Source organism: Crinia signifera, chromosome 6 (assembly GCF_055691185.1).
Source record: "Crinia signifera chromosome 6, ASM5569118v1, whole genome shotgun sequence".
In the NCBI taxonomy this organism is placed as follows: domain Eukaryota; kingdom Metazoa; phylum Chordata; class Amphibia; order Anura; family Myobatrachidae; genus Crinia; species Crinia signifera.
Genome location: NC_139222.1, coordinates 259,673,935 through 259,699,056, shown reverse-complemented (window position 1 = coordinate 259,699,056; position 25,122 = coordinate 259,673,935). Strand labels below are relative to the sequence as shown.

General features: G+C 47.6%; 1 protein-coding gene across 2 annotated transcripts in view; it reads left to right on the top strand.

Annotated features, from left to right (window-relative positions):
* INPP5A (inositol polyphosphate-5-phosphatase A) overlaps positions 1 to 25,122 on the top strand; it is a 394,465-nt gene that overhangs the window by 207,425 nt on the left and 161,918 nt on the right. For both annotated transcript variants that reach the window (XM_083149447.1, XM_083149448.1), the window contains exons 5-6: positions 4,791 to 4,854; positions 10,130 to 10,233. In XM_083149447.1, the coding sequence (XP_083005573.1) occupies positions 4,791 to 4,854; positions 10,130 to 10,233 (168 nt within the window). The remainder of the gene's footprint in view (positions 1 to 4,790; positions 4,855 to 10,129; positions 10,234 to 25,122) is intronic.

The window sequence follows — 25,122 nt, the reverse complement described above, 5'->3', positions numbered from 1 at the left end:
GTCATAACAGAAAGTGAAATCAATTTTGCAGGGACACTGATCTGTTTCAAACTTGTTGGATATGGGGAGAGGTAGCTGTGAAGACAGAGATTGGCGATAGGAGCAGTCAGGTACTGGAGGTGCGGTGGAGAGTTTGTGGGCTAAAAACTGTCACAGCTCAAAGTGAAAGTACATTGCAGGAGTGGGTGTGGTATAGTAGTCCAACAGTCGTCATCCCTTGCGTGCTCGCCATGCTGCGGGCACGGTGGCTCGCTACGCAAGCCACCAATTCTATTCTCCCGCTATGGGGGTCGTGGACCCCCACAATCGAAAATAGCAGGTGGCCGTCGGGAACCCGGCTGTCGGTGTTTTGACAGTCGGGATCCCGACGCCGGGTGAATGCCTGTTGGGATCCCGTCCGGCACCTTGCAGGAGCCGCCATATTGACAGGCTTAGCTAGTACTAGCAGATATCTCCTATATCTGCACATATGAATAATTATTTAGTGATCCCGTACAATCCTGAAGTAGAATAAAGTTGGCATTTCTCATTTTTGTCATCCAGATAAGTAATCTGTAGGTTTTCTCCCTGAAGATGCACATGGAATACACCTGTACGGTAGTGTGCACTTAAGCAGACAAATATTGGGGGGTGTTTAGAATTATTACAAGGTAGACGTTATTAATTTGTTTTTTTAAGTTTCTGCAATGTTAAAGGCAAGCGTCCGTTGTGCTATACGTCAGTAAGGAACATGGAGGACGCGGTCTGTTGGACTAATGCAGCAGATCGGTGGCTGTGGGCCCAGGCTGAGTCTCGCACACATCCGTTTGAGGACGCAACTAGAACGTGTTTCCCAGCTGCGCAGTAGTGAACGTGCAGATCTTTGTGTATCTCCATGGGATTTGGAGTCGGACACCTTTCTCTCTGTACATGAAATGGATATTTCTGGGTGTCAAAGGAGGGTACACAATGAAGAGAACCACCCGGTGGGTGTGTAGCCAGCCAAACATCCCATTCTTTGTCGTGTGTATGCCAAGGCCATGCGTTTTTCTTGCCTGGACATGGAAAATGTGCTGCGGGCATAGTGAGGAGATTTACTGGGAAATTCATTGACACTAAGGGAGTATTTGCGGGAGGGGATTGGAGTAGCCACTCAGACTTAACGTCCCAATTTTGGGGTGTGTTGTGACCATATCAAGGGGTTGTCCCAGCTTACTGTGGTCTCATATCCAATTAAAATTACTCCTGAATTGTCCTTCATACGGCCATACTGCTTGACAATAGGGTGACTTAGAAGGTCGATGATAGTCCAATACGTATGCGATGATTGCGTCTTTGTACAGGAAAAGCAGATCTTGGGCGCCTCGCCAGTGTATTTAAAAAAAAAATTAAAAAAAAATATTTTTTTAGCATGTACATATTGTGTCTGTTTGATATGATAAGAGACTATATAAGCATTGATACACATAGTGAAGGGCAGACACCCTTTGGATCACAAAGCTCCGCAACGGCATGCTTTAGAAGAGCCTACACACCGGAACTGAGGCTGTGATGGGAAAGAAAACACTGAAGCCGACAGCCCAGGCCACAATGAAGTCTTCTCATCCATTAAATGCGTGACAGTATGTTCTCTTGGATTAACTCGTATGTCAAGGAGATGGGCAGGACCTCATGTAGACACTTCTGACAAATCAGCAAATGTTTAATCTGTGCAGCTCGTTATAAATTATGCAGGAGCCAGTGAGCCAAGACTGCTCTCTGCCAGCCAGACATCTGTCACTGCTGCGGTAAAAGGACACAACGCAACACAATCGCTTCTGTGGGCACGGTGTAAATTGCAGCAATATTGTTTTTATTTATTTTATTTACTGCTTTTATTCTATTCATATAAATACTTTGTATTGGCTGTGTTGGGAAATGGCCAGTGCCACATTTGCTGAGCACCAATTTTCAGGCAATGTAATTGGCTTTCACTAGCAATAACTGTTCTTTAGTAGTGATTCTGATGTCACAATGAAATCTGCTTTATTGAAAGCTGCACAAAAAGAGAAGTGTACGAGACCGGTTATGCAAACAGATGTGTCCACATACATCTGTCCTCTGTGTACGAGAAGTCACGTTACACACAGGTTCTTATTCAGATCTGATTGCAGTACAAATTTGTTCTCAAAATGGGCAAACCATGTTTACTGCAGGTGGGGCAGATGTAACATGTATAGAGAGTTAGATTTGTGTGAGTTATTTTGTTTCTGTGCAGGGTTCATACTGGCTGCATTATTTTTACACTGCAATTTAGATTTTCGTTTTAACACACCCCGCCCAAATTTACATACAAAATGCTTTTACAGGAAACCATTGTGACGCAACACTTCATATTAGGGTTGCAAAATTTAAATCAAACCATTTTATATCAAATGATTAAATTATGGATTTAAATAAACTGATTAAATCATGATTTAAATCAAAACGATAAAAAAAACTACAACTTTTGCTTCGAATGAGATAGACGTGTAGATGTATAGAGTTTGCTCATGCCAATAATCATCCAGTTATCAAGTTTCGTGCATCCATGAAACCATTTGCACCATATTTTTTTAAGTGATCACTTTCCCCAAATATCTCCTCTAGCCATATTCAAATCAGCTTCAGTCAGACACTTCTGTAGTAAATCTGAGCAGTTTCATAAAGTGCAGAAATTGAAAGGATTTTTGATTCAACTTACGTTTTTTTTTTACACGCCACAGATTGGGTGATGAAAAAGCAGCTAAGCTGGTTGCATGCTATGGACTGATGGTGTGTACACACAGTCAGATGTGCCTTAAGATACTATCCACGATCCGATCGGATCATGGATAGTATCTTAAGGCACATCCGATTTGCACAGAAGTCTGACTATATAGTGCAGATCTGCACTATATAGTCATGGCAGACAAGACTTTCTGCCTTGCGATACGTGAACACGCATCGGAATCGGATCGGGATCGCAAGGGTTAAAACCCTTGCGATCTGCATCCGATTCCAATCCGATGTTGACTATATCGTCAACATCGGAAGGCAAAAAGTACCATGTGTACACACCATGAGCCTTTTCTGTTGAGGCCAAACGTGAGGATGTGGACGAAGACATGGCTGTAATTGTTGGACTCAGACTTAAACTGCTGATTGAGTGAAATGTAGAGGCTAATTGTACAGTACTTCTTTATGCAACGGTTTAGTGTGTAACATAGAAACATAGAATTTGACGGCAGATAAGAACCACTTGGCCCATCTAGTCTGCCCCTTTTTTTAAACAGGTTACCTCAAACCATATTTGATCCGTATTTTTTTGTAAGGATATCAATATGCTTATCCCAAGCATGTTTAAATTGTACTACTGTATTTGCGTCTACCACCTCTGATGGGAGGCTATTCCACTTATCTACTACTCTTTCTGTGAAAAAATTCTTCCTCACATTTCCCCTGAATCTTCCTCCCTCTAGTTTCAGTGCATGTCCTCGTGTTCTGTTGCTCCTCTTCCTGTGAATAATGTCTCCCACCTGTACCTTGTTAAAACCCTTGATATATGTGAAAGTTTCTATCATGTCCCCCCTTTCCCTTCTCTTCTCTAAAGTATACATATTAAGATCTTTTAGTCTTTCCTGGTACGTTTTGTGATGTAGGCCATGCACCATTTTTGTTGCTCTTCTTTGTACAGTCTTTAATGTATTTATATCCTTCTGGAGATATGGCCTCCAAAACTGAACACAATACTCTAGGTGAGGTCGTACCAATGACCTATACAGTGGCATTATTACTTCTTTATTTCTACTGCTGATACCTCTCCTTATACAACCAAGCATCTGACTTGCCTTCTTCATTGCTTTGTTACATTGCCTACCTGCTTTTAAGTCCCCTGAAATAGTGACACCTAGATCCCTCTCTTCCTCAGCAGTTTCCATTATAGTGCCATTTATACTATATTGAGTCTTTGTATTTCTGAGACCCAAGTGCATGATTTTGCATTTTTTGGCATTAAACTGTAGTTGCCATTCTCTTGACCATTTCTCTAATCTACCTAGATCATCAATCATTTGTTTTACCTCTCCTGGTGTGTCTACCCTGTTGCTTACCTTTGTGTAATCTGCAAAAAGGCACATTTTACCCTCAAATAGTAGTTCTTCTATCTATTACTGTGTTCATTTTGTAACTGTTCTCATTTCAAAAAATAAATAGTGTTACTAAAACAAGGTGCATATTGAATTTTAAATCAGATTTCTTTGATTTAAAGCAGATTTTTTTTTCATTTAAATAGGATTTTATTCTTCATTTTTTTCTTAAGTCGTGCACAGAATATAGACATGTTGAATATCCTTTTTATGAGCAGTAGCTGCTAGTATATACTATAACAACATTTTGTGAAAAGCATGCTTTCTAAGCGCAAAGGTTACATGTAAAGGCGCTCATCAATACCGAGTTGGACTTCAGCATGGCGCAACTGGAAGGACAGTTTAATGCACAACCTCCTTGTAGAGTACAGAAATGGGCTTTACGGTTGAACCCATGAATAAGATGTTTTGGGGGGTTTTTTGTAGAAATTCTTGTTCACAAAAGTACGTTTAACGGTTTTGTTTTATAATTTTTTTATACAGCGTTCCCATTCATGCATTCTACACAATTGTTTTTCTTTGTTCACGTTTTTTTTTTTAAATTTATCAATAGTTTTTTATTGAAAATGTTATTCTGTTAATGTTCTCTGTCTTTCATAAATACATTTTATCAGGCTGTGCTTCCCTAATCACTGATTATTATTTTTTTCTTTCTTGTTTCTTCAGGCGCTGGGAAGCTTTTACTTTCTTCATGAGTCTCTAAAGAATGTATATCAGTATGATTTCAGAGGTAAGTGACATTGCTCCGCTGTATTAATTCGTTATGGATTCACTTATAACCCAAACATTATTTTTTACTTTGGCATCGGAGCAGCAGGTTCATTTCAAAAACCTATCCGAGCAAAATAAACCCTTAGAAAGCTGGAGAAGGTTAAAGACAAAATTTGCCATAACTTTGGCAGTTAGTGACAGTGGGTGTGAACTGTAGCCCCTCCCACTATTGTCGGTGATGTCACTTCCAGGCCGTTTCCCTACAGTCTCCATACATTCGTGTTCTGTCCCATACATACACATACCCCCTCATTACGAAAACATAACACTATAGAAAAAGGTGCAAAGGCCACATACAGGGAATAATATATAAAGCGGTGAGACTGGATGTGGAGGAGAAAGTAAATAGTACAATATTATAAAGATGTAGGGGAAGTATTCCATCTGGGATTCCGACTGTAGGATTGTTCTGACAGTTGGAATCCCGGCCCGTTTACGTCTGATCTGACAGAAACTTGACAGTTAAAATTTAATATTCCTAGTGTCTGAAATGGATGCGGATTGTTGAAAAACAGCTGTGAATTCGACAATCTGCGTCCTTTTCCGACAAAACAGAGTCAATGGCAGCATTGAATAGGTGATTGCCGATATTTCTCCTGTCGGGAAATAACAGCACAGATTGAATACCCCCCTTAATGTAGTTCTAATGATAATCTGTACAATTAAATTAAGTGTTAAGGGGGATATTCAATCTCCGTCGAGCATCTCCCGTGGGGGAGATGCTCGACGGGCCCTATTCAATGCTGTCTTCCCCGACAGCATTGAACAGGGTTTCCTGGCAGAACGAGCCCGACATCTCTAGCTGTCGGGCTCGTTCTGCCGAGAACAGCCGGGAAGTGACGAGCTGCCGGCTGCATCTCGTCACTTCCCGGCCGCAACTCGCGGCCACGCCCCCTTCTCGCTCCCCGGCAGGCGGGACATTGAATCCCGCCTGCGTGTTCTCGGTCGAGCTGACCGAGAACGGGACTGGGTCACGACGGGCGAGCAAGCTCGCCTGCCGTGACCTGAAGATTGAATATCCCCCTAAGACAGTGATTTTCAACCTTTTTACCTTGCGGTACACTAAATAAGATTTTAAAATTGCCAAGGCGCACCATGAGATCCACACAGGGCAAAATACATTGGCCCCCACAAGAAAAAAACAAACCTATTGGCCCCCATATAAAAAACAATCACACTGGTCCCCACAGGTAACAAAAATAAAATACATTGGCCCTTTACATGAAAAGAAGAGACCAGTAAATAACACTTGAACTTGGTGGCTGTAAACTGGTTTGGGCATCTCTAGATCTGGGGGCACACCTGAGAACAGCTCAAGGCACACTAGTGTGCCACGGCACAGTGGTTGAAAAACACTGCCCTAAGAGAATTACAGCTGTGTCCTCACACACTATTGCTGCAGTCACCCAAAACAGCCCATGTCATTCTGCTTTTGCCATACGTCTTGACCCTCCCCCTCCCCTAAAAGATAGATAAATCTTATTCCGTGCTTCATTTGTAGTGTATTGGAACAATCGTTTTCTTCTGAAGCTCTGATTGACATTTCTTCAAGATTCTAGATAGATATGACAAAAAAATCAAATTGGTTATCTTCCAGATTCGTCACCTTCCTTATTTATGGCTCGCTCGTTTCTCCAGCACACCTCTTTGTAAATGGTCGTCCCAGAGCACATTAATCGGCCCTTTACATCAAATTAATTTGAAACGTCATAAAGTGGCCATAACCATGAAATGAACTAATTGGCTCGATTTATACCGTGTTATTAATGTTTTTTTTTTCTTAACTGTAAAACGCCAAATTACCTCTGTTCTTATAATTGAGGGTACAGGGTCTCGCCGCTGTGAGATATTTGAGTGTCATGTCTGTAGAGATAGCAATTGAAAGTTTTAGATCTCATCAATCTTTTTTTTTTTATCTGTGCCAGAAGCCTCCATCATCTGTAATACAGAATGAAATAAAATGAGATAACAGTATTAAAAAACCATTACCGTTTTATTGTATTTCTGGGCAACAACTTTGTTACCAGAACGGTGCTGGATTGGGGAGAATCTGACCACGGTGTCCAGTCTCCCGCGTATCGGTGGTTTAATGGTCTCTGAGCATAAAACGTTTTATGTTCTTAATCAAGGAGACAGTGAGTGAGATTGATTATAGGTAGGGCGTAACTTTACAAGTGTCATGAAACAAATCAAAATTAGAATATACTTTCTTTAATTAAACTTTATATCCTACCATTGTATCTTCCCCCTGCAGTGCGGAAAGAACTTTTGCTCAATCTTTTTGATTTATTTATAGTCATTTGGCTTCCAGTATCCCCACCTATTTCCCTCCCACACAAACTTTAAAGGGTCGTACAGACTAGAAGTTATATTAAACCATATGCACTATAACAATCAATTGTTAACGATGATCTGCATATTGTGTACACATTATATCGTTAACAATGCATGCTCACACGGGTCATTACCAATGTCCTCAGTCATCTGTAAACGCAGGTCGACAGAAGGTTTTGCTAGCGGAAGCATGTTGTCCAGCATCTGCAAAAGTGTATGTACTTACCGATGCTGGCTACCCTGCCCGATCCCGTCGCTACTGATATTGGAACGAGAAGATTGTCCATTGGGTCCCCACCAAGTAGGTCGACGTGCAGGAAGGTTGACAGGGTCATTAGGTGTGTTCCGTGCGTAGTGCAGCGGTACATTTCTGTGTCCATGTTGACACGACGTGTGCCGACAGGCGGTATTTCATGCCCTAACATCCACTACTAGGGTGTGGTGGGAGAATAAAATAGTGGGCTGAGCGTAGCGAGGCACTGTGCCTGAAGCATGGAGAGCGGACACGGTGCTACGTTTTAGTGTTTGTTGACTGTGTCGACAAACACTAAAACGTAGCACCGTATCCGCTTGACATGACTTGTGACCTTACCCATGTTGACCTAATGACCCTGTCGACCTCACCCATGTTGACCTAATGACCCTGTCGACCTAACCCTTGTCCACCTAATGATGTCATGTCGACTATAAGCCGTGTTGACCTTGTGGTGTCATCCTAATGCTTTTCGTCCTACTTGGTGGTGACCTAATGATCCATACCCGCAAGGGGTACACACAGTCTCATGTACGCGCAACTAAGTCTTAAAATGCATTTGGCGCCCGTACACAGTGGGCTTCATGAATCAGGCAGTAAATGTAATGGTCAGACTACACAAATAGTGCACTATCTGGATACAATCAATTTACCGATGGACGCTTGACCGACAGTCCTTATACCGACACCATTGACCGATGGTCAAAATACAGACAGTCAATATACCAGGATTCATTATACTGACATGTTCGATCGACCAACATGGTCAAAATACCGACATTTGACATGCCGACAGGTCAATTTGTCGACCTGAGTTTTCAAGCAATTTTTGCCCAAAAACAGACTTTTTTCATACTTTACCATCCCAGTGCACCTGGAGGGGGAATAAAATAGTGTGCCGCGCGCAGTGTGGCACCGTGCCTGAAGCATGGTGAGCACAGCGGTACACTTGGATGGCATCTATGTTGACATACACACAAAAAAAGGTACTCTTTACCTAGAAGGGCGCCCACGATTTTGATCTTGGGCATCGCAAGGTAAAAAAATGCGTCGGTCGCATCGCCACGCTTCGGGCTCGGTGGCTCGCTGCGCTCGCCACACTTTCTATTCTCAACTCCACGCCGACGTGGATAGTGGGGGTATGAAAAGGTCGTAGGACGCGTACCGCCGCCCCTCGCTTGCTGCTCTTGCCGTGCTTCGGGTTGACGTTGATCGTGGGGTGACGTTCACAATTGGGGGGGCCATTTCACACTTCAGGGTGCCTATTTGGCCTTTGTGGGCCATTTAACATTGTTCCCTATGGAAAATCGGGTCAATTGGGACATTTAACATTGTTCCCTATGGAAAATCGGGTCAATTGGGACATTTAACATTGTTCCCTATGGGAAATCGCGGCGGTCGCATCGCATGCAATTTTTTTGGTCGCATGCGATGCGACCGACGCGATTTACATTTTAACATGTATTTCTATGTAAAATCGCGGGCATCGGTCGCATCGCATGCCATTATAATGGCATGCGATGTACATGCGATGCCCGCGATGGGCGCCCTTCTAGGTAAAGAGTACCCCAAAAAAACATAAACAGCTGTTGACTTGTTAAATGTCTGTATTTTGACCGTGTAGGTCAATTTAACATGCCGGTATAATAAATGTCGGTATATATTGACCACGTCGGTATTTTGACTGTTGGTCAATGGGTGTCTGTACAATGAACGTCCGTCGGTTAATCATACGGAACCTGTCCTGTCGATGGGTGTATCTTATGCATGAAAGTTTGACGGTGGCCGGGCCATCGGTGGAAGACACGGTCTTTGGGTTCCCAGTAACTCTCCAAATTTTATCTTAATACAGTGATTTACTAAGATGGGAGTTTTATTGTAGATGTTACCAACCAGTCAGATTCTTTCTAATATCGTCTAGAAGGTGCTAAATAAATAAGTAGAATCTTCAATAGGCCTCCCATCTTCGTAAATTTACGTCTTTAAGTTTAAGTACTGCAGGGGGGGATTCAACTGTATGCAGTCATTTACTGCCCGATTGGGGATTTTTTATGGGCCAACAATGAGGTGTCAGGTTAGCACTAAACAATGCTTGTAACTTTACTGGTTAACATCCAATTGTTAAAGTGCAATATAATATGCTGGTGCCATATAAGTAAATGTTTATAATAGAATAAGGTCAATATCTGAACAGGTAAGAGTTTAATATGCAGTTGTCCTTTTACACTTTTTTTTTTACTTTTATATCACGGTTATATGCAATAGATTATTAAAAGGTTTTAATGTACTTTTTCATGCCTGTGTTATCTAGGGCCCAGGTCTGATGGTGGGGCCCACAATATCTGCAACTATTCTCAACCCAGCGAATGCGGCTGTGTGCTGGGCTGCACCCAAAGTGGTGCTTAAAGTCCTATTATTTTAGTGTTTTTTTCTCAGGGTACATGGTCACACGTCTTGCAATTAGGCCATGCCCCTTAAAAGTACCTGGGCCTGGCCAGGCTCTCTACTGCCCTGCCCCTGACTGCAGCTTGTGGGACCTTGGGGTAGTGCTAACCTTGTGCTAGACTTCTGTTTCCCAGAATATCCCCGCAATAATATTGTTGTTTGAAACACCGTTTTAGATTATAATTTGTCTCATTTCTTTTAGCAAAAAAGTACAGAAAAGTGACTGGCAAAGAGATCTACTCAGACACACTAGAGAGCACCCCAATGCTGGAGAAAGAGAAGTTCCCCCAGGAGTTTTTCCCTGAGGTATGTTTGCTATATTGCAGCTTATCCGCTGGGCATTTCTGGGTGTTATGTGAGTCATTGGAGCAATCTAGTCCATTATAATATATTAGTGATGCTTACTGTATGGTTACAGGTTTCCAATTGTCTATAAACTGGATACAGATTGGCTGATCAACCCTAGAACAGTAAATCCTTACATTGCGTTCTCTGCCACCACCTACTAACCGAAGGCGATGCATTTATATAATTATAAGCATGTAGTTCTATATGTTCTGCCTGATACACAATGGACGAGAAGCGGCAAAAAGTTACATGTGGCCAAAGATCCAGAAATGCACTAAGCACGGAATGTGATATGTTCCAGGGCTTGAAACACAATAAGCAAGCTGGTGCTTGGAGATGACGTCAGACTGGATCCCCCCGACGCCAACCAACGTGCTGGGAGCAAGCCCAGCACCTGGGAAAGCTGCTGGACTGCCCCCAGCCTCCGTGCACCCCAGCTTTGTTCTGTGAGGTGAATGGATGCTGCACACAGGCATCCATTCACCTCCTCCCAGCCTCCACTGCTGTCTGCATAGTACCACAGCTCCTGAGGTATGGGCTCCCCTATTGGTGGAAATGGTTCGCTGGGTCAGATGACCCGGGTTACCCATTTTCACAACCCCTGACTCCGGGGATGCCCCGTGTCAGAGCCTGAGCATTTGCCGGGTCGGACACCCGGGGAACAGGACCCGGGTTATTCTTTTTGATCCCATTTACACCAACCCCGGCCTGGTGTGGAGCGGCAATAACCCGGGTTGAGGCTCTGGTGTAAAGGGGGTATAAGTGACGTCTTTGTTACCTAGATCAATACAAGCTAGGGGAACTTGAAAGGCCTGTGACTCCATTGATAAATGACCATTGGAAACTGATATGCTCAGGTAATTGCCTGACCAATAATTCGTATTTGAAATGACTAGTTAGTGACCGGAGGACAACAGAATGTTAAATTGTGTTCCTAAAACGTAATAGATTTCTTTGAGATTAAATCACATTCTCTCAATTCCCTTTTCACATCACAAATGCGGGTCATACCCAGGGTTGCAATCCCAGTTCCAGACTGGTGCTTTCAAATTAAACCCAGGTCACCCAAATATACAAAGTGACCCAGGTTTTACCATTCTTATAACCTGGGTGGAAATGCTGGGTAGGCCGGTCTAAAACCTAAAGGTCTCCTTTTTGTATAACTGATCGGCCGCAAAGGAATAGGTTATTACCGGACATATTTTCAATACTTTATTGGGGTCAGAACACATTACACTCTGTAAAAGTTAGGCGCCTTTCTAGTTTAACCCCTTCCCGACATTTGACGTACATTTACATCATGGTCGGGATGTACTTCCCGACACATAGCATAAATGTACGTCATGCCATTTAACTGTCACCGCGTCTAGAGACGCGGTGACAGAGGGACGATGTCTGCTGTCCCTGACAGCAGACATCTTCCCTCATTGCCCAGGGGGGGCAGCGATGCCCTCGCCCATCGGCGATCGCTGTGATTGGCTGTTCAATGTGAACAGCCAATTACAGCGTTTTTCTGTGTACCGGCGAATAACGTTCGCCGGTGACCCAGGGATCGGTGGTGATTGGTGCTGTAAAGTACAGCACCAATCACCACCGGGTGTAAGGGTGACACTGGTGGTCACCCCACCTCACCCCACCTGCCCCCAAAGGCTGTGATTGGTCCGTCGGACCGACGGACCAATCACAGCCATTTCACCTCAGATGAAATAACGGAGACAGCCCTGCAGCCGCCATTCCGGTCAGGAACAGCGTGCAGAGCGGTCTCCGTGCCCATCTGTGCCCTATACTGACCTGATCAGCGTTGGTGACAGCTCCTGGTGTGACTTCCTTGTGTGACTTCCTTGTGCTGCTGCTGCTGCTGCTGCTGCAGCAGCGTCATTGTGTCAGAGATTTAAATTGTGTGCTTTAATTTTGTATCTGCTGCCCCCTGCTGCCCCCCTTTTGTGCTATAAACTAAGTGATCAGCACCTTTTTTGGGGTGCAGTTTTTTTTTTTTATATATATACCCTGTCAGGTTGCACCCACAGTTGTGTGCCTGCTGCCCCTCACTGCTAATCAGTGTTGCATCACTGCTAATCAGTGGTGCATTACTGATCAGCAGTTTTTTTTTTCTTGAGGGTGTTGTGGGGTTTTTTTTTTTAATTTTTTTTACACCCACGGTGATTTTGTGGGTGTCCTGTGGCCGCTGAGCGCTGATCAGTGACGTACATCACTGAACAGCATTTTTGGCACAGGGTTGATATAATTTTTTTTCAGCAGTTTTTTTTTAAAAAATTTTTGGGAGAGTGCTGTGGGCTTTTTTTTTTAATTGTTTTTACACCCACGGTGCTTTTGTGGGTGTCCTGTGGCCGCTGAGCGCTGATCAGTGACGTACATCACTGAACAGCATTTTTGGCACAGGGTTGATATAATTTTTTTTCAGCAGTTTTTTTTTATTTATTTTTTTTGGATAGTGCGGTGGGCTTTTTTTTTTAATTGTTTTTACACCCACGGTGCTTTTGTGGGTGTCCTGTGGCCGCTGATCAGTGACGTACATCACTGAACAGCATTTTTGGCACAGGGTTGATATAATTTTTTTTTCAGCAGTTTTTTTTTTATTTTTATTTTTTGGAGAGTGCTGTGGGCTTTTTTTTTTTTTATTGTTTTTACACCCACAGTGCTTTTGTGGGTGTCCTGTGCCCGCTGAGCGCTGATCAGTGACGGACGTTACTGACCAACATCTGTGCTCAATTTTTGGCGCAGGAGCTTTTTTTTTTTTCTTTTAAACTTACACGTTAAAGCACTACATACACACTACATACCCCCGTGTTGAAATAAAGTTTGTACCCCCCCCTACACTATACACGTGTTGAAACACTACACTTAAAAATAATTAAAATGTCCCAATCATCGCAAAGACTGTTTTCAGCGGAGGAGGCATATGCCCTTCTTGCCTCTGACACTGACACAGCCAGTGAAGTAAGCGATGAATTGGCATTTGTCTTAAGCTCCTCTTCCTCCTCTAGTGATGAGGGACCCCCTCAAAGACGCCCCCGTAGAGCAGCTGAGACACCCCCCCCCCCCCCCCCCCCCAATGATTGATCTCGTATGGACCCCACCACCAGACAATTTTGAGTCCCAGGTTCCTGAGTTTTTGGCCAACCCAGGAATCCAATTTGATAGTACAGGCCTCAAAGAAATTGACTTTTTCAAAGTCTTTTTCTCTGATGATTTTATAAATTTAATGGTGGACCAAAGTAATTTATATGCCCAGCAGTTTATTGCCCAAAACCCCACGTCATCATTTGCTAGGTGGACCCCTGTAGAAGCAGTAGAGATGATGACGTTTTGGGGTCTGGTGTTACATATGGGCATAGTTAAAAAGCCAGAAATTAGGCAATATTGGAGTACAGATGTTCTGTACAGCACCCCACTTCATCGTATGGCCATGACCCGGACTCGTTTTGAGACGATCCTTAAATTTTTGCATTACAGCGATAATGCACAGTGCCCACCCAGAGATGATCCCACCTTTGACCGGCTATTCAAAGTCAGGCCGGTCATTGATCATTTCAGCGCCAAATTTGCTGAGATGTACATACCCCAAAAATTCATTTGTGTAGACGAGTCACTTATACATTTTAAAGGAAGGGTTAAATTACGCCAGTACCTTCCCAATAAGAGGGCAAGGTATGGCATAAAAATGTATAAGCTGTGCGAAAGTACCTCAGGGTACACCCACAGGTTTAGGGTATATGAAGGGAAGGACACAAGAATTGAACCGCCAGAATGCCCCCCCTCCCTCGTAGGTGTTAGTGGAAAGATTGTCTGGGATTTAGTGCACCCCTTCCTGGATAAGGGTTATCACCTCTATGTGGATAACTTTTACACCAGCATCCCCCTGTTTAAGGCCCTTGGTTCAAGAGGTACAGCAGCTTGCGGTACTGTGCGCAAGAACCAAAGAGGCCTCCCAAAAACGCACGTTGCCCAATTACTGAGAAAGGGTGAAAGCAGGGGAATATGCACCGAAAATATGTTGTTGGTCAAATATAAGGACAAGAGGGATGTCCTTATACTGACAACAATTCACGGAGACAGTACCACCTTCGTCCCTGTACGAGGTACCAGTACCCACACCTCAAAACCTATTTGTATCCTTGATTACAATAAGTACATGGGCGGAGTGGATCTTTCAGATCAGGTACTGAAGCCGTACAGTGCCCTGCGGAAAACAAAAATCTGGTATAAGAAGCTGGCCGTGTATATCATCCAGATGGCACTGTATAACGCTTACGTACTATTCCGTTCTACCAGCCAGACGGGGACATTTATGCACTTTCAAGAGGAAGTCATAAAGGGCCTAATATTTGGGAACCAGCAGGCAGAGGGCCCCAGTACTTCTAGTACTGGCCCCAGTACTTCTAGTACTGGCCCCCGTATTGTATCAGGGCAGCATTTTCCTAACGAAATCCCCTCCACTGGAAAAAAGGGCAGGACACAAAAAAGGTGCAAAGTTTGCTATAAAAAGGGAATACGAAAGCAAACTATTTTCCACTGTGAAACTTGCCCCGACAAACCCGGCCTATGTATGAAGGAGTGCTTTAAAATATACCACACATCTATGGATTATTAGGTTCATCATTTCACCGTGCTTCGGTGGTCTTGCTAATGCGACATAGCACCCACCATTCATTCCACCAGAATCTGTGCGGCAAAATCCAAATATCACTCCTTCCCTTCTGAGTCCTGCCATGCACCCAAATGGTATTTTTTGGTCACATATGAGGCATTGCCGTACTCGGGAGAAATTGGGGCACAGATTTTGGGGTGCTTTGTCTCCTTCATTCCTTGTGAAAATGAAAAATTTTGAGCCAGAACTGCATTTTTGTGTAAAAAATTTAATTTTTCATTTTCACAGCCCAGTTGTACCACAATTTGTGAAACCCCTGGGGGTTTGAAATGTACACTATACCCCTAGATGAATTCCCTGAGGGGTGTAGTTTGCAAAATGGGGTCACTTGTGGGGGGGTTCCACTGTATTGGTGCTTCGGGGGTCTTGCTAATGCGACATAGCACCCACCATTCATTCCACCAGAATCTGTGCGGCAAAATCCAAATATCACTCCTTCCCTTCTAAGTCCTCCCATGCACCCAAATGGTATTTTTTGGTCACATATGAGGCATTGCCGTACTCGGGAGAAATTGGGGCGGTACTCTTTACTTAGATGGGCGCCCGTCGTGGTGATCGCGGGTACATTTATGTGTGGCCACGACGCGACCGACGCGATGCCCGCGATTTCCCATTGAAACCCATGTTAAACATGGAAATCTTGTCGGTCGCGTCGCGGCCGGCCATAAATGTACCCGCGATGCCCGCGACGCGATGCTCCCGATTTGCCATAGGAATCAATGTTAAAAGGCCCGATGGACACGATTTTACTGTTAAATGCCTCAATGGACCCGATTTGGCCATAGGAATCAATGTTAAATGGGCCACAGAGCCCAAATAAGCACAATTAACCCTTAAATGTCCCCCCAAATTTTTAACGCCACCCCACGATCCACGCCAACCCGAAGCGTGGCGAGCGCAGCGAGCCCGCGAGGGGCGGCGGTACGCGTCCTCCGACCTTTTCATGCCCTACTATCCACTAGGGCGTGGAGTGAGAATAGAATAGTGTGGCGAGCGCAGCGAGCCACCGAGCCCGAAGCGTGGCGAGCGCACGCGGATACCTTCACAGTTATACGCGTCCCCTCGCGGGCTTCACAGGTGTCCGTGGCGACGCGGACACCTGTGAAGCCCGCGAGGGGACGCGTCTACCTGTGAAGGTATCCGCGTCCCCTCGCGGGGCTCGCCACGCTTCGGGCTCGGTGGCTCGCTGCGCTCGCCACACTATTCTATTCTCACTCTACGCCCTAGTGGATAGTAGGGCATGAAAAGGTCGGAGGACGCGTACCGCCGCCCCTCGCGGGCTCGCTGCGCTCGCCACGCTTCGGGTTGGCGTGGATCGTGGGGTGGCGTTAAAAATTTGGGGGGACATTTAAGGGTTAATTGTGCCTATTTGGGCTCTGTAGCCCATTTAACATTGATTCCTATGGCCAAATCGCGGGCATTGAGGCATTTTACATGAAAATCGCGCTCAATCAGCCTTTTTAACATTGTTCCCTATGGGAAAATCGCGGTCATCGCGGGTAGCAGATTTTTATGTGCCCGCGATGACCGCGATTTTTACCCCCGACGCCCGCGATTTCAATCGCGGGCGCCCATCTAGGTAAAGAGTACCATTGGGGCACAGATTTTGGGGTGCTTTGACTCCTTCATTCCTTGTGAAAATGAAAAATTTTGAGCCAGAACTGCATTTTTGTGTAAAAAATGTAATTTTTCATTTTCACAGCCCAGTTGTACCACAATTGGTGAAACCCCTGGGGGTTTGAAATGTACACTATACCACTAGATGAATTCCCTGAGGGGTGTAGTTTGCAAAATGGGGTCACTTGTGGGGGGGTTCCACTGTATTGGTGCTTCGGGGGTCTTGCTAATGCGACATAGCACCCACCATTCATTCCACCAGAATGTGTGCTGCAAAATCCAAATATCACTCCTTCCCTTCTGAGTCCTGCCATGCACCCAAATGGTATTTTTTGGTCACATATGAAGCATTGCCGTACTCGGGAGAAATTGGGGCACAGATTTTGGGGTGCTTTGTCTCCTTCATTCCTTGTGAAAATGAAAAATTTTGAGCCAGAACTGCATTTTTGTGTAAAAAATGTAATTTTTCATTTTCACAGCCCAGTTGTACCACAATTGGTGAAACCCCTGGGGGTTTGAAATGTACACTATACCACTAGATGAATTCCCTGAGGGGTGTAGTTTGCAAAATGGTTTCACTTGTGGGGGGGTTCCTAACTTTTAGCATCTTATGGTGCCTAGATCCTACATGGTGCCTAAAAAATAATCTCATAAAAAGGAGGCTCCAAAATCAAGTAGGTGCTCCTTCTATTATGAAGCCTGTGGTTTGGTCAACGTGCACACTAGGGCCACATATAGGATATTTATGAAAACAAAAGAATTGGGGGAATCAATTTTTAGTCATATTTCTCTAGTAAAATCTACTGTGTTCCTTAGAAAAATGTATTAAAATTGAAAATCTGCAAAAAAAATGAAATTTTCAAATTTCACCTACACTTTGTTTTAATTCCTGTGAAACACCTAAAGGGTTAACAAACTTCCAAAATGCTGTTTTGAATACTGTGAGGGGTGCAGTTTTTGAAATGGCATCATTTATGGGGGTGTCTAACATACAAGTCCCTCAAAGTCACATCAGAACTGAACTGGTCCCTAAAAAAATCAGTGTTTGAAATTTTCTTGAAAATTTGAGAATTTGCTATTCATATTTTAAGCCTCCTAGTGTCCAAAAAAATTAAAAGGAGGTTGAAATAATGATGGAAACATAAAGTAGACATATGGTCTATGTTAGTTATTAACTATTTTGAGTGGTATGATTATTTGTCTTACAAGCAGAAAATTTAACATTTTGCAAATTGCAAAATTTTCAATTTTTTTACGACATTTTGGTATTTTTCACAAAAAAACACAGACTGTATCGACCCAAATTTACCACTAACTTGAAGTACAATGTGTCACGAGAAAACAATCTTAAAATCACTGGGATAAGTAAAAGCAAAAAAAAGTTATCCCCACTTAAGTGATACATGTCAGATTTGAAAAAAAGGGCTCTGTCAGGAAGGCAAAAACAGGCTGTGTCGGTAAGGGGTTAAATCTTCAGCTATACTTGTTTACTTTTTAAACTGACTTTTGTAACTTTTTTTCCTTTTTATTACTTCTCCCCGGTGCATAAAGTGTTATTATGGAGCGTATTTACCCTGGAAAACACAGGAAGATAGATATTAAGACTTTGCACACCAAGTCTGCTTTTTTATTACCAATCTGACTGCAAGTAGCATTAAAGGAATAAAAATGTGTAGAATGAAACGGTTGTGTTGGCTCAGCGGGGAGAATGTGTCTTGTACACCTCACTATTCAGTCTGAGACACTGATCTGAGGTCTGTATAAATCCAGTGTCTGCTCGTCACCCAATTGTGCAGACACTTTGTGCCTGTATGACCTCACAGGGGACACATGAAGCGAAACCGTTACAGCTGCTGCTTCTAACAGAGGGAAAGTTCTAAATATTGCATCCCATTTAGGTTTCCCCTGCGGCAGGCTAGGCTGGACATCTAACACTGACCGCTATGAAGTATTACTTCTCTACAATATTACTTTACTTTGTGCAATCCCCTAAAGCAGCCATGTCCAAACTATGGCCCTCCAGCTGTTGTGAAACTACACATCCCAGCATGCCTTGCCATCGTTTTAGCATTCCCTAAAAGCAAAACTGTGGCAAGGCATGATGGTGAAGGTGGGCAACCCTCCCGCATCTCCCCTACCTCTTCCCTGCAGCAGCGTCAATTTCCTGCGATTCGCTGCTTTTCGGGGAGGGGTTGGGGCTAAAGATGCAAATCAGGTTATGTAGCCCCACCCCCTCCTCGAAGAACCGTGACTTGCGGGATTTGCATTACTGGGAGTGGGGCTTGATGATGTCTACATCAGACGCCAACCCCCTAGAATGCAGCTGACAGTCTCCTCTCCGGGCTTCTCCCGGAGAGGAGACTTTAAAAGTAGGCAACACTGATCTAACCTAAAATACAGCTGTCCAGTATTGCTCAAGTTTAGTACAACCCAATGCCTGAAAGACTATTCTAGATAGCGTAGGAAATGTTTTTTTTATACGGTTCTTTAGTCCAATTTTCTTATTTGTGAATATATAATATACCCTCGCCCCTTGTCTCTCTCATACTTAAAATTTCATATTTATACGTGTTTTTCCGTGAGTTATTGTAAATCCAAACTACCTTTCCTAATAAAAAGACAAGAAAAGACACACAAAAATACCCTACTTTATCCACTTATTCCATATTCTATAAAATGTATTAATCGTGTTTCTACGCATGTAAATGTGTTTTTCATGTAGAACCGCATAATCCACCAATGCTTTCCAGCCCTCAAAATCTGGGCCTGTTTTTGCCATCTATGTCCTGGCTATCATAACCTTGGCCAATAGGCCCTTATTCAGATCTGATTGCAGTACAAATTTGGAAAATGGGCAAATCCATGTGCACTGCAGGTGGGGCAGATGTAACATGTGCAGAGAGAGTTAAATTTGGGTGGGGTGTGTTGAAACTGAAATCTAAATTGCAGTGTAAAAATAATGCAGCCAGTATTTACCCTGCACAGAAACAAAATAACTCACACAAATTTAACTCTCTCTGCACATCTTACATCTGCCCCACCTGCAGTGCACATGGTTTTGCCCATTTTCCAAACAAATTTGTGCTTCGATCAGATCTGAATAAAGGCCATCTCTTATATATTTAGCCAGATCTGTCACTCAAACCCTGTGGAGAACATTCCTGTGTAGAACAGTTTCACTTTCATGTGTCTGACGTTCCACCCCCTTGACATCACCTCCCCCCGCTCAGCCAGGGCTACAGTACACGCCCACCATCCACCATTACTCCACAGCCACCATCCACCATTACTCCTGCACATCCCTACCCTCTGCCAGGACCCCCGCGAACCCCCTCCCGCGATTCGCGGGACCCCCCGCGACCCCCCCCTCCCGCGATTTGCGGGACCCCCCCGTGATTCGCGGGACCCCCCGCGACCCCCCCTCCCGCGAATCGCGGGACTCCCGCGAATCGCGGGACCCCCGCGACCCCCCCTCCCGCGAATCGCGGGACCCCCCCTCCCGCGATTTGCGGAACCACCGTGACCCCCCCTCCGGCCATTCGCGGGACCCCGCACCCCCCCTCCCGCGATTCGCGGGACCCCGCACCCCCCCTCCCGCGATTCGCGGGACCCCCGCTTTCCACCCTCCCGCGAGTCGCGGGACCCCCGCGACCCCCCTCCCGCGATTCGCGGGACCCCCGCGACCACCCCGGTATCCGGACTATTGTTAGACAGCACTTACATCGACAGCCATTACATCGACACCATTAGTTCGACAGCTCAATAGGTCGACATGTCATTAGGTCGACATGTCATTAGGTCGACATGTCATTAGGTCGACATGTCATTAGGTCGACATGTCATTAGGTCGACATGTCATTAGGTCGACATGTCATTAGGTCGACATGTCATTAGGTCGACATGTCATTAGGTCGACATGTCATTAGGTCGACAGCTCATTAGGTCGACATGTTTTTAGGTCGACACTGCCATTAGGTCGACAGTGTCTATGTCGACAGTCAAAAGGTCGACATGGGTTTTTTCACTGTTTATTGAGCCGACATGTGCCGACAGGCGGTATTTCATGCCCTACTATCCACTAGGGCGTGGTGGGAGAATAAAATAGTGTGCCGAGCGCAGCGAGGCACCGTGCCCGAAGCATAGCGAGCGGCTGCGGTACACTTCAAACTGTGTCCATGTCGACTGTGTCGACATTTCGGCCAAAAAACAGTGAAAAACCCATGTCGACCTTTTGACTGTCGACATAGACTCTGTCCACCTAAAAACATGTCGACCTAATGAGCTGTCGACCTAATGAGCTGTCGACATAATGACATGTCGACCTAATGGTATGTCGACCTAAAACCATGTCGACCTATTGAGCTGTCGAACTAATGGTGTCGATGTAATGGCTGTCGATGTAAGTGCTGTCTAATATCCATCCCAGACCCGACCACCCCCTCCCGCGATTCGCTGGACCTCCGCGACCACCCCCTCCCGCGAAACGCGGGACCCCCGCGACCCTCCCGCAAATCGCGGGACCCCAGCGACCCCTCCCTCCCGCGAGCCCCCTCCCGCGATTCGCAGGACCCCTGCATCCTCCCCTCCCGCGATTCGCGGGACCCCTGCGACCCCCCCCCTCCCGGCATTAAAAGGGCCCCCGCGACCCCCCCTCCCGCGATTCACGGCACCCCCCCCCCCTACTGTGATTTGCGACCCCCCTCCCGCAATTCGTGCCGCCCCCTCCCGCGATTCACGGAACCCCCCGTAGCGCCCCCCTCCCGCGATTTGCGGGCCCCCTTGGCACTTCTCGCGATTTGCGACCGCCCCCTAATTCACACATTCGGGGACCCCACCTCCCGCAATTCATGCGCCCCTCACGAAATTCACGGCACCCCCCACACCCCCCTTCCTGCGATTCGCAACCCCCCACAACCCCCCCTCCTGCAATTCACGAAACCCCCCGTAGCGCCCCCCTCCCGCGATTTGCGGGCCCCCTCGGCACCTCTCGCGATTTGCGACCGCCCCGTAATTCACACATTCGGGGACCCCCCCTCCCGCGATTCATGCCCCCCTCACGCAATTCACGGCACCCCCCATACCCCCCTTCCTGCGATTCGGAACCCCCCACGACCCCCCCTCCCGCGATTCATGCCCCCTCCCGCGATTCACGGACCCCCGCACCAACCCCCTGCGCCCACCCTCCCTTGATTCACGCCCCCCTCATGCAATTCACGGCAACCCCCCCCACCCCCCCTCCTGCGATTCGCAGCCCCCCCACGACCCCCGCCTCCTGCGATTCATGACCCCTCCCGCGATTCACGGACCCCCGCACCAACTCCCTGCGCCCACCCTCCCTTGATTCACGCCCCCCTCATGCAATTCACGGCAACCCCCCCCCACCCCCCCTCCTGCGATTCGCAGCCCCCCCACGACCCCCCCTCCCGTGATTCATGCCCCCTCCCGCGATTCACGGACCCCCGCACCAACCCCCTGCGCCCACCCTCCCTTGATTCACGCCCCCCTCATGCAATTCACGGCAACCCCCCCACCCCCCCTCCTGCGATTCGCAGCCCCCCCACGACCCCCGCCTCCTGCGATTAATGACCCCTCCCGTGATTCACGGACCCCCGCACCACCCCCCCCTTGACTCACGGCGCCCCTCCCGCAATTCACGGACCTCCGCAACCCCCCCTCCCGCAATTCACTAACCCCGACAACCCCCCTCCCGCAATTTGCGGACCCCCCTTCCCACGATTCAAGCCCCCCCGCGCCCCCGATTTGCGGACCCCCTCCCGCTAACCGCAGATCCCCACACACCACCCCCCCTCCCGCAATTTGCAGACCCCCCAGACCCCCTTCCGGCAATTCCACCCCCCAGCGGACCACCGCGGCCCCCGCATTTCACGTACCCCCGTGACAATGGGGGATCCTGTACCACCACAAGCAGGTGGGAAGGGGGGTCCTAGGTGGGAAATCCGGCCCTGGCTGCCGCACTGCAGGTTTCCCCACTGCCCTCTGCACCAGCGCCACAACTTTTATCAATGTCTTGCCCACATACCACTATTATACAGCCTCCTGCTCTCATGCACGCTCACTCCCTCCCAGTGGGAGGAGACGCTCACCCACTGCCGGGAGCTGCATACTGTCCCCCACCCTCCTCCAGTTCTAGGGATGCCCATCGACCATCAATGATTTTCAAATAATCGATGGTTTATGGCCGATGTTGAATACTTTTGCCATCAATGTGGGAGGACACTGCCCTGCCTCCTGTTCTCCTGCCCCGTAACTTCCGCCAGTGGAGACCCGCTCACCCTGTGTTGCCCACATTCCCCTATCATGCTTTACCGCCCAGCCTCCTGCTCTCATGCACCCTAACTCCCACCCAGTCGGAGGAGACACTGACTCCTGTATTTCTGTGCTGCCACGCTGGACCCTCACCCACTGGCAGAAGCTGCACAGTGCCCACCACCCTCTTTAGTCCCCCGTATGCCCACACACCCCTATCACTACCCAGCTTCCTGCTCTCCTGAACCGTAACTTCGACCACTGGGTAATCGCTGACGCTGTGTTGCCCACATACCCCTATCATGCCTCATATCCCAGCCTCCTGCTCTCATGCACCCTAACTCCCACCCAGTAGGAGGAGACACTGACTCAGGGCCACCGTCCGGTACTCCTGTGCTGCCACGCTGGACCCTCACCCACTGCCAGAAGCTGCAATACAGGGCATCTTTCATACAATTCTAACCATATTTCTCACAATACAAATGTTCACAAATTAAGGGGCGTAGCCCCTTACGCCGGTGTGAAGAGCGCCCGTAGGGCGCGATGAATCACCTAGTCTCTTATATATTTAGCCAGATCTGTCACTCAAACCCTGTGGAGAACATTCCTGTGTAGAACAGTTTCACTTTCATGTGTCTGACGTTCCACCCCCTTGACATCACCTCCCCCCGCTCAGCCAGGGCTACAGTACACGCCCACCATCCACCATTACTCCACAGCCACCATCCACCATTACTCCTGCACATCCCTACCCTCTGCCAGGACCCCCGCGAACCCCCTCCCGCGATTCGCGGGACCCCCCGCGACCCCCCCCCTCCCGCGATTTGCGGGACCCCCCCGCGACTCCCGCGATTCGCGGGACCCCCCGCGACCCCCCCTCCCGCGAATCGCGGGACCCTCGCGACCCCCCCTCCCGCAAATCGCGGGACCCCCCCTCCCGCGATTTGCGGAACCAACGTGACCCCCCCTCCGGCCATTCGCGGGACCCCGCACCCCCCCTCCCGCGATTCGCGGGACCCCCGCTTTCCACCCTCCCGCGAGTCGCGGGACCCCCGCGACCCCCCTCCCGCGATTCGCGGGACCCCCGCGACCACCCCGGTATCCGGACTATTGTTAGACAGCACTTACATCGACAGCCATTACATCGACACCATTAGTTCGACAGCTCAATAGGTCGACATGGTTTTAGGTCGACATGGTTTTAGGTCGACATGTCATTAGGTCGACAGCTCATTAGGTCGACAGCTCATTAGGTCGACAGCTCATTAGGTCGACATGTTTTTAGGTCGACACTGCCATTAGGTCGACAGTGTCTATGTCGACAGTCAAAAGGTCGACATGGGTTTTTTCACTGTTTATTGAGCCGACATGTGCCGACAGGCGGTATTTCATGCCCTACTATCCACTAGGGCGTGGTGGGAGAATAAAATAGTGTGCCGAGCGCAGCGAGGCACCGTGCCCGAAGCATAGCGAGCGGCTGCGGTACACTTCAAACTGTGTCCATGTCGACTGTGTCGACATTTCGGCCAAAAAACAGTGAAAAACCCATGTCGACCTTTTGACTGTCGACATAGACTCTGTCCACCTAAAAACATGTCGACCTAATGAGCTGTCGACCTAATGAGCTGTCGACCTAATGAGCTGTCGACATAATGACATGTCGACCTAATGGTATGTCGACCTAAAACCATGTCGACCTATTGAGCTGTCGAACTAATGGTGTCGATGTAATGGCTGTCGATGTAAGTGCTGTCTAATATCCATCCCAGACCCGACCACCCCCTCCCGCGATTCGCTGGACCTCCGCGACCACCCCCTCCCGCGAAACGCGGGACCCCCGCGACCCTCCCGCAAATCGCGGGACCCCAGCGACCCCTCCCTCCCGCGAGCCCCCTCCCGCGATTCGCAGGACCCCTGCATCCTCCCCTCCCGCGATTCGCGGGACCCCTGCGACCCCCCCCTCCCGGCATTAAAAGGGCCCCCGCGACCCCCCCTCCCGCGATTCACGGCCCCCCCCCCCCTACTGTGATTTGCGACCCCCCTCCCGCAATTCGTGCCGCCCCCTCCCGCGATTCACGGAACCCCCCGTAGCGCCCCCCTCCCGCGATTTGCGGGCCCCCTTGGCACTTCTCGCGATTTGCGACCGCCCCCTAATTCACACATTCGGGGACCCCACCTCCCGCGATACATGCGCCCCTCACGAAATTCACGGCACCCCCCACACCCCCCTTCCTGCGATTCGCAACCCCCTACAACCCCCCCTCCTGCAATTCACGAAACCCCCCGTAGCGCCC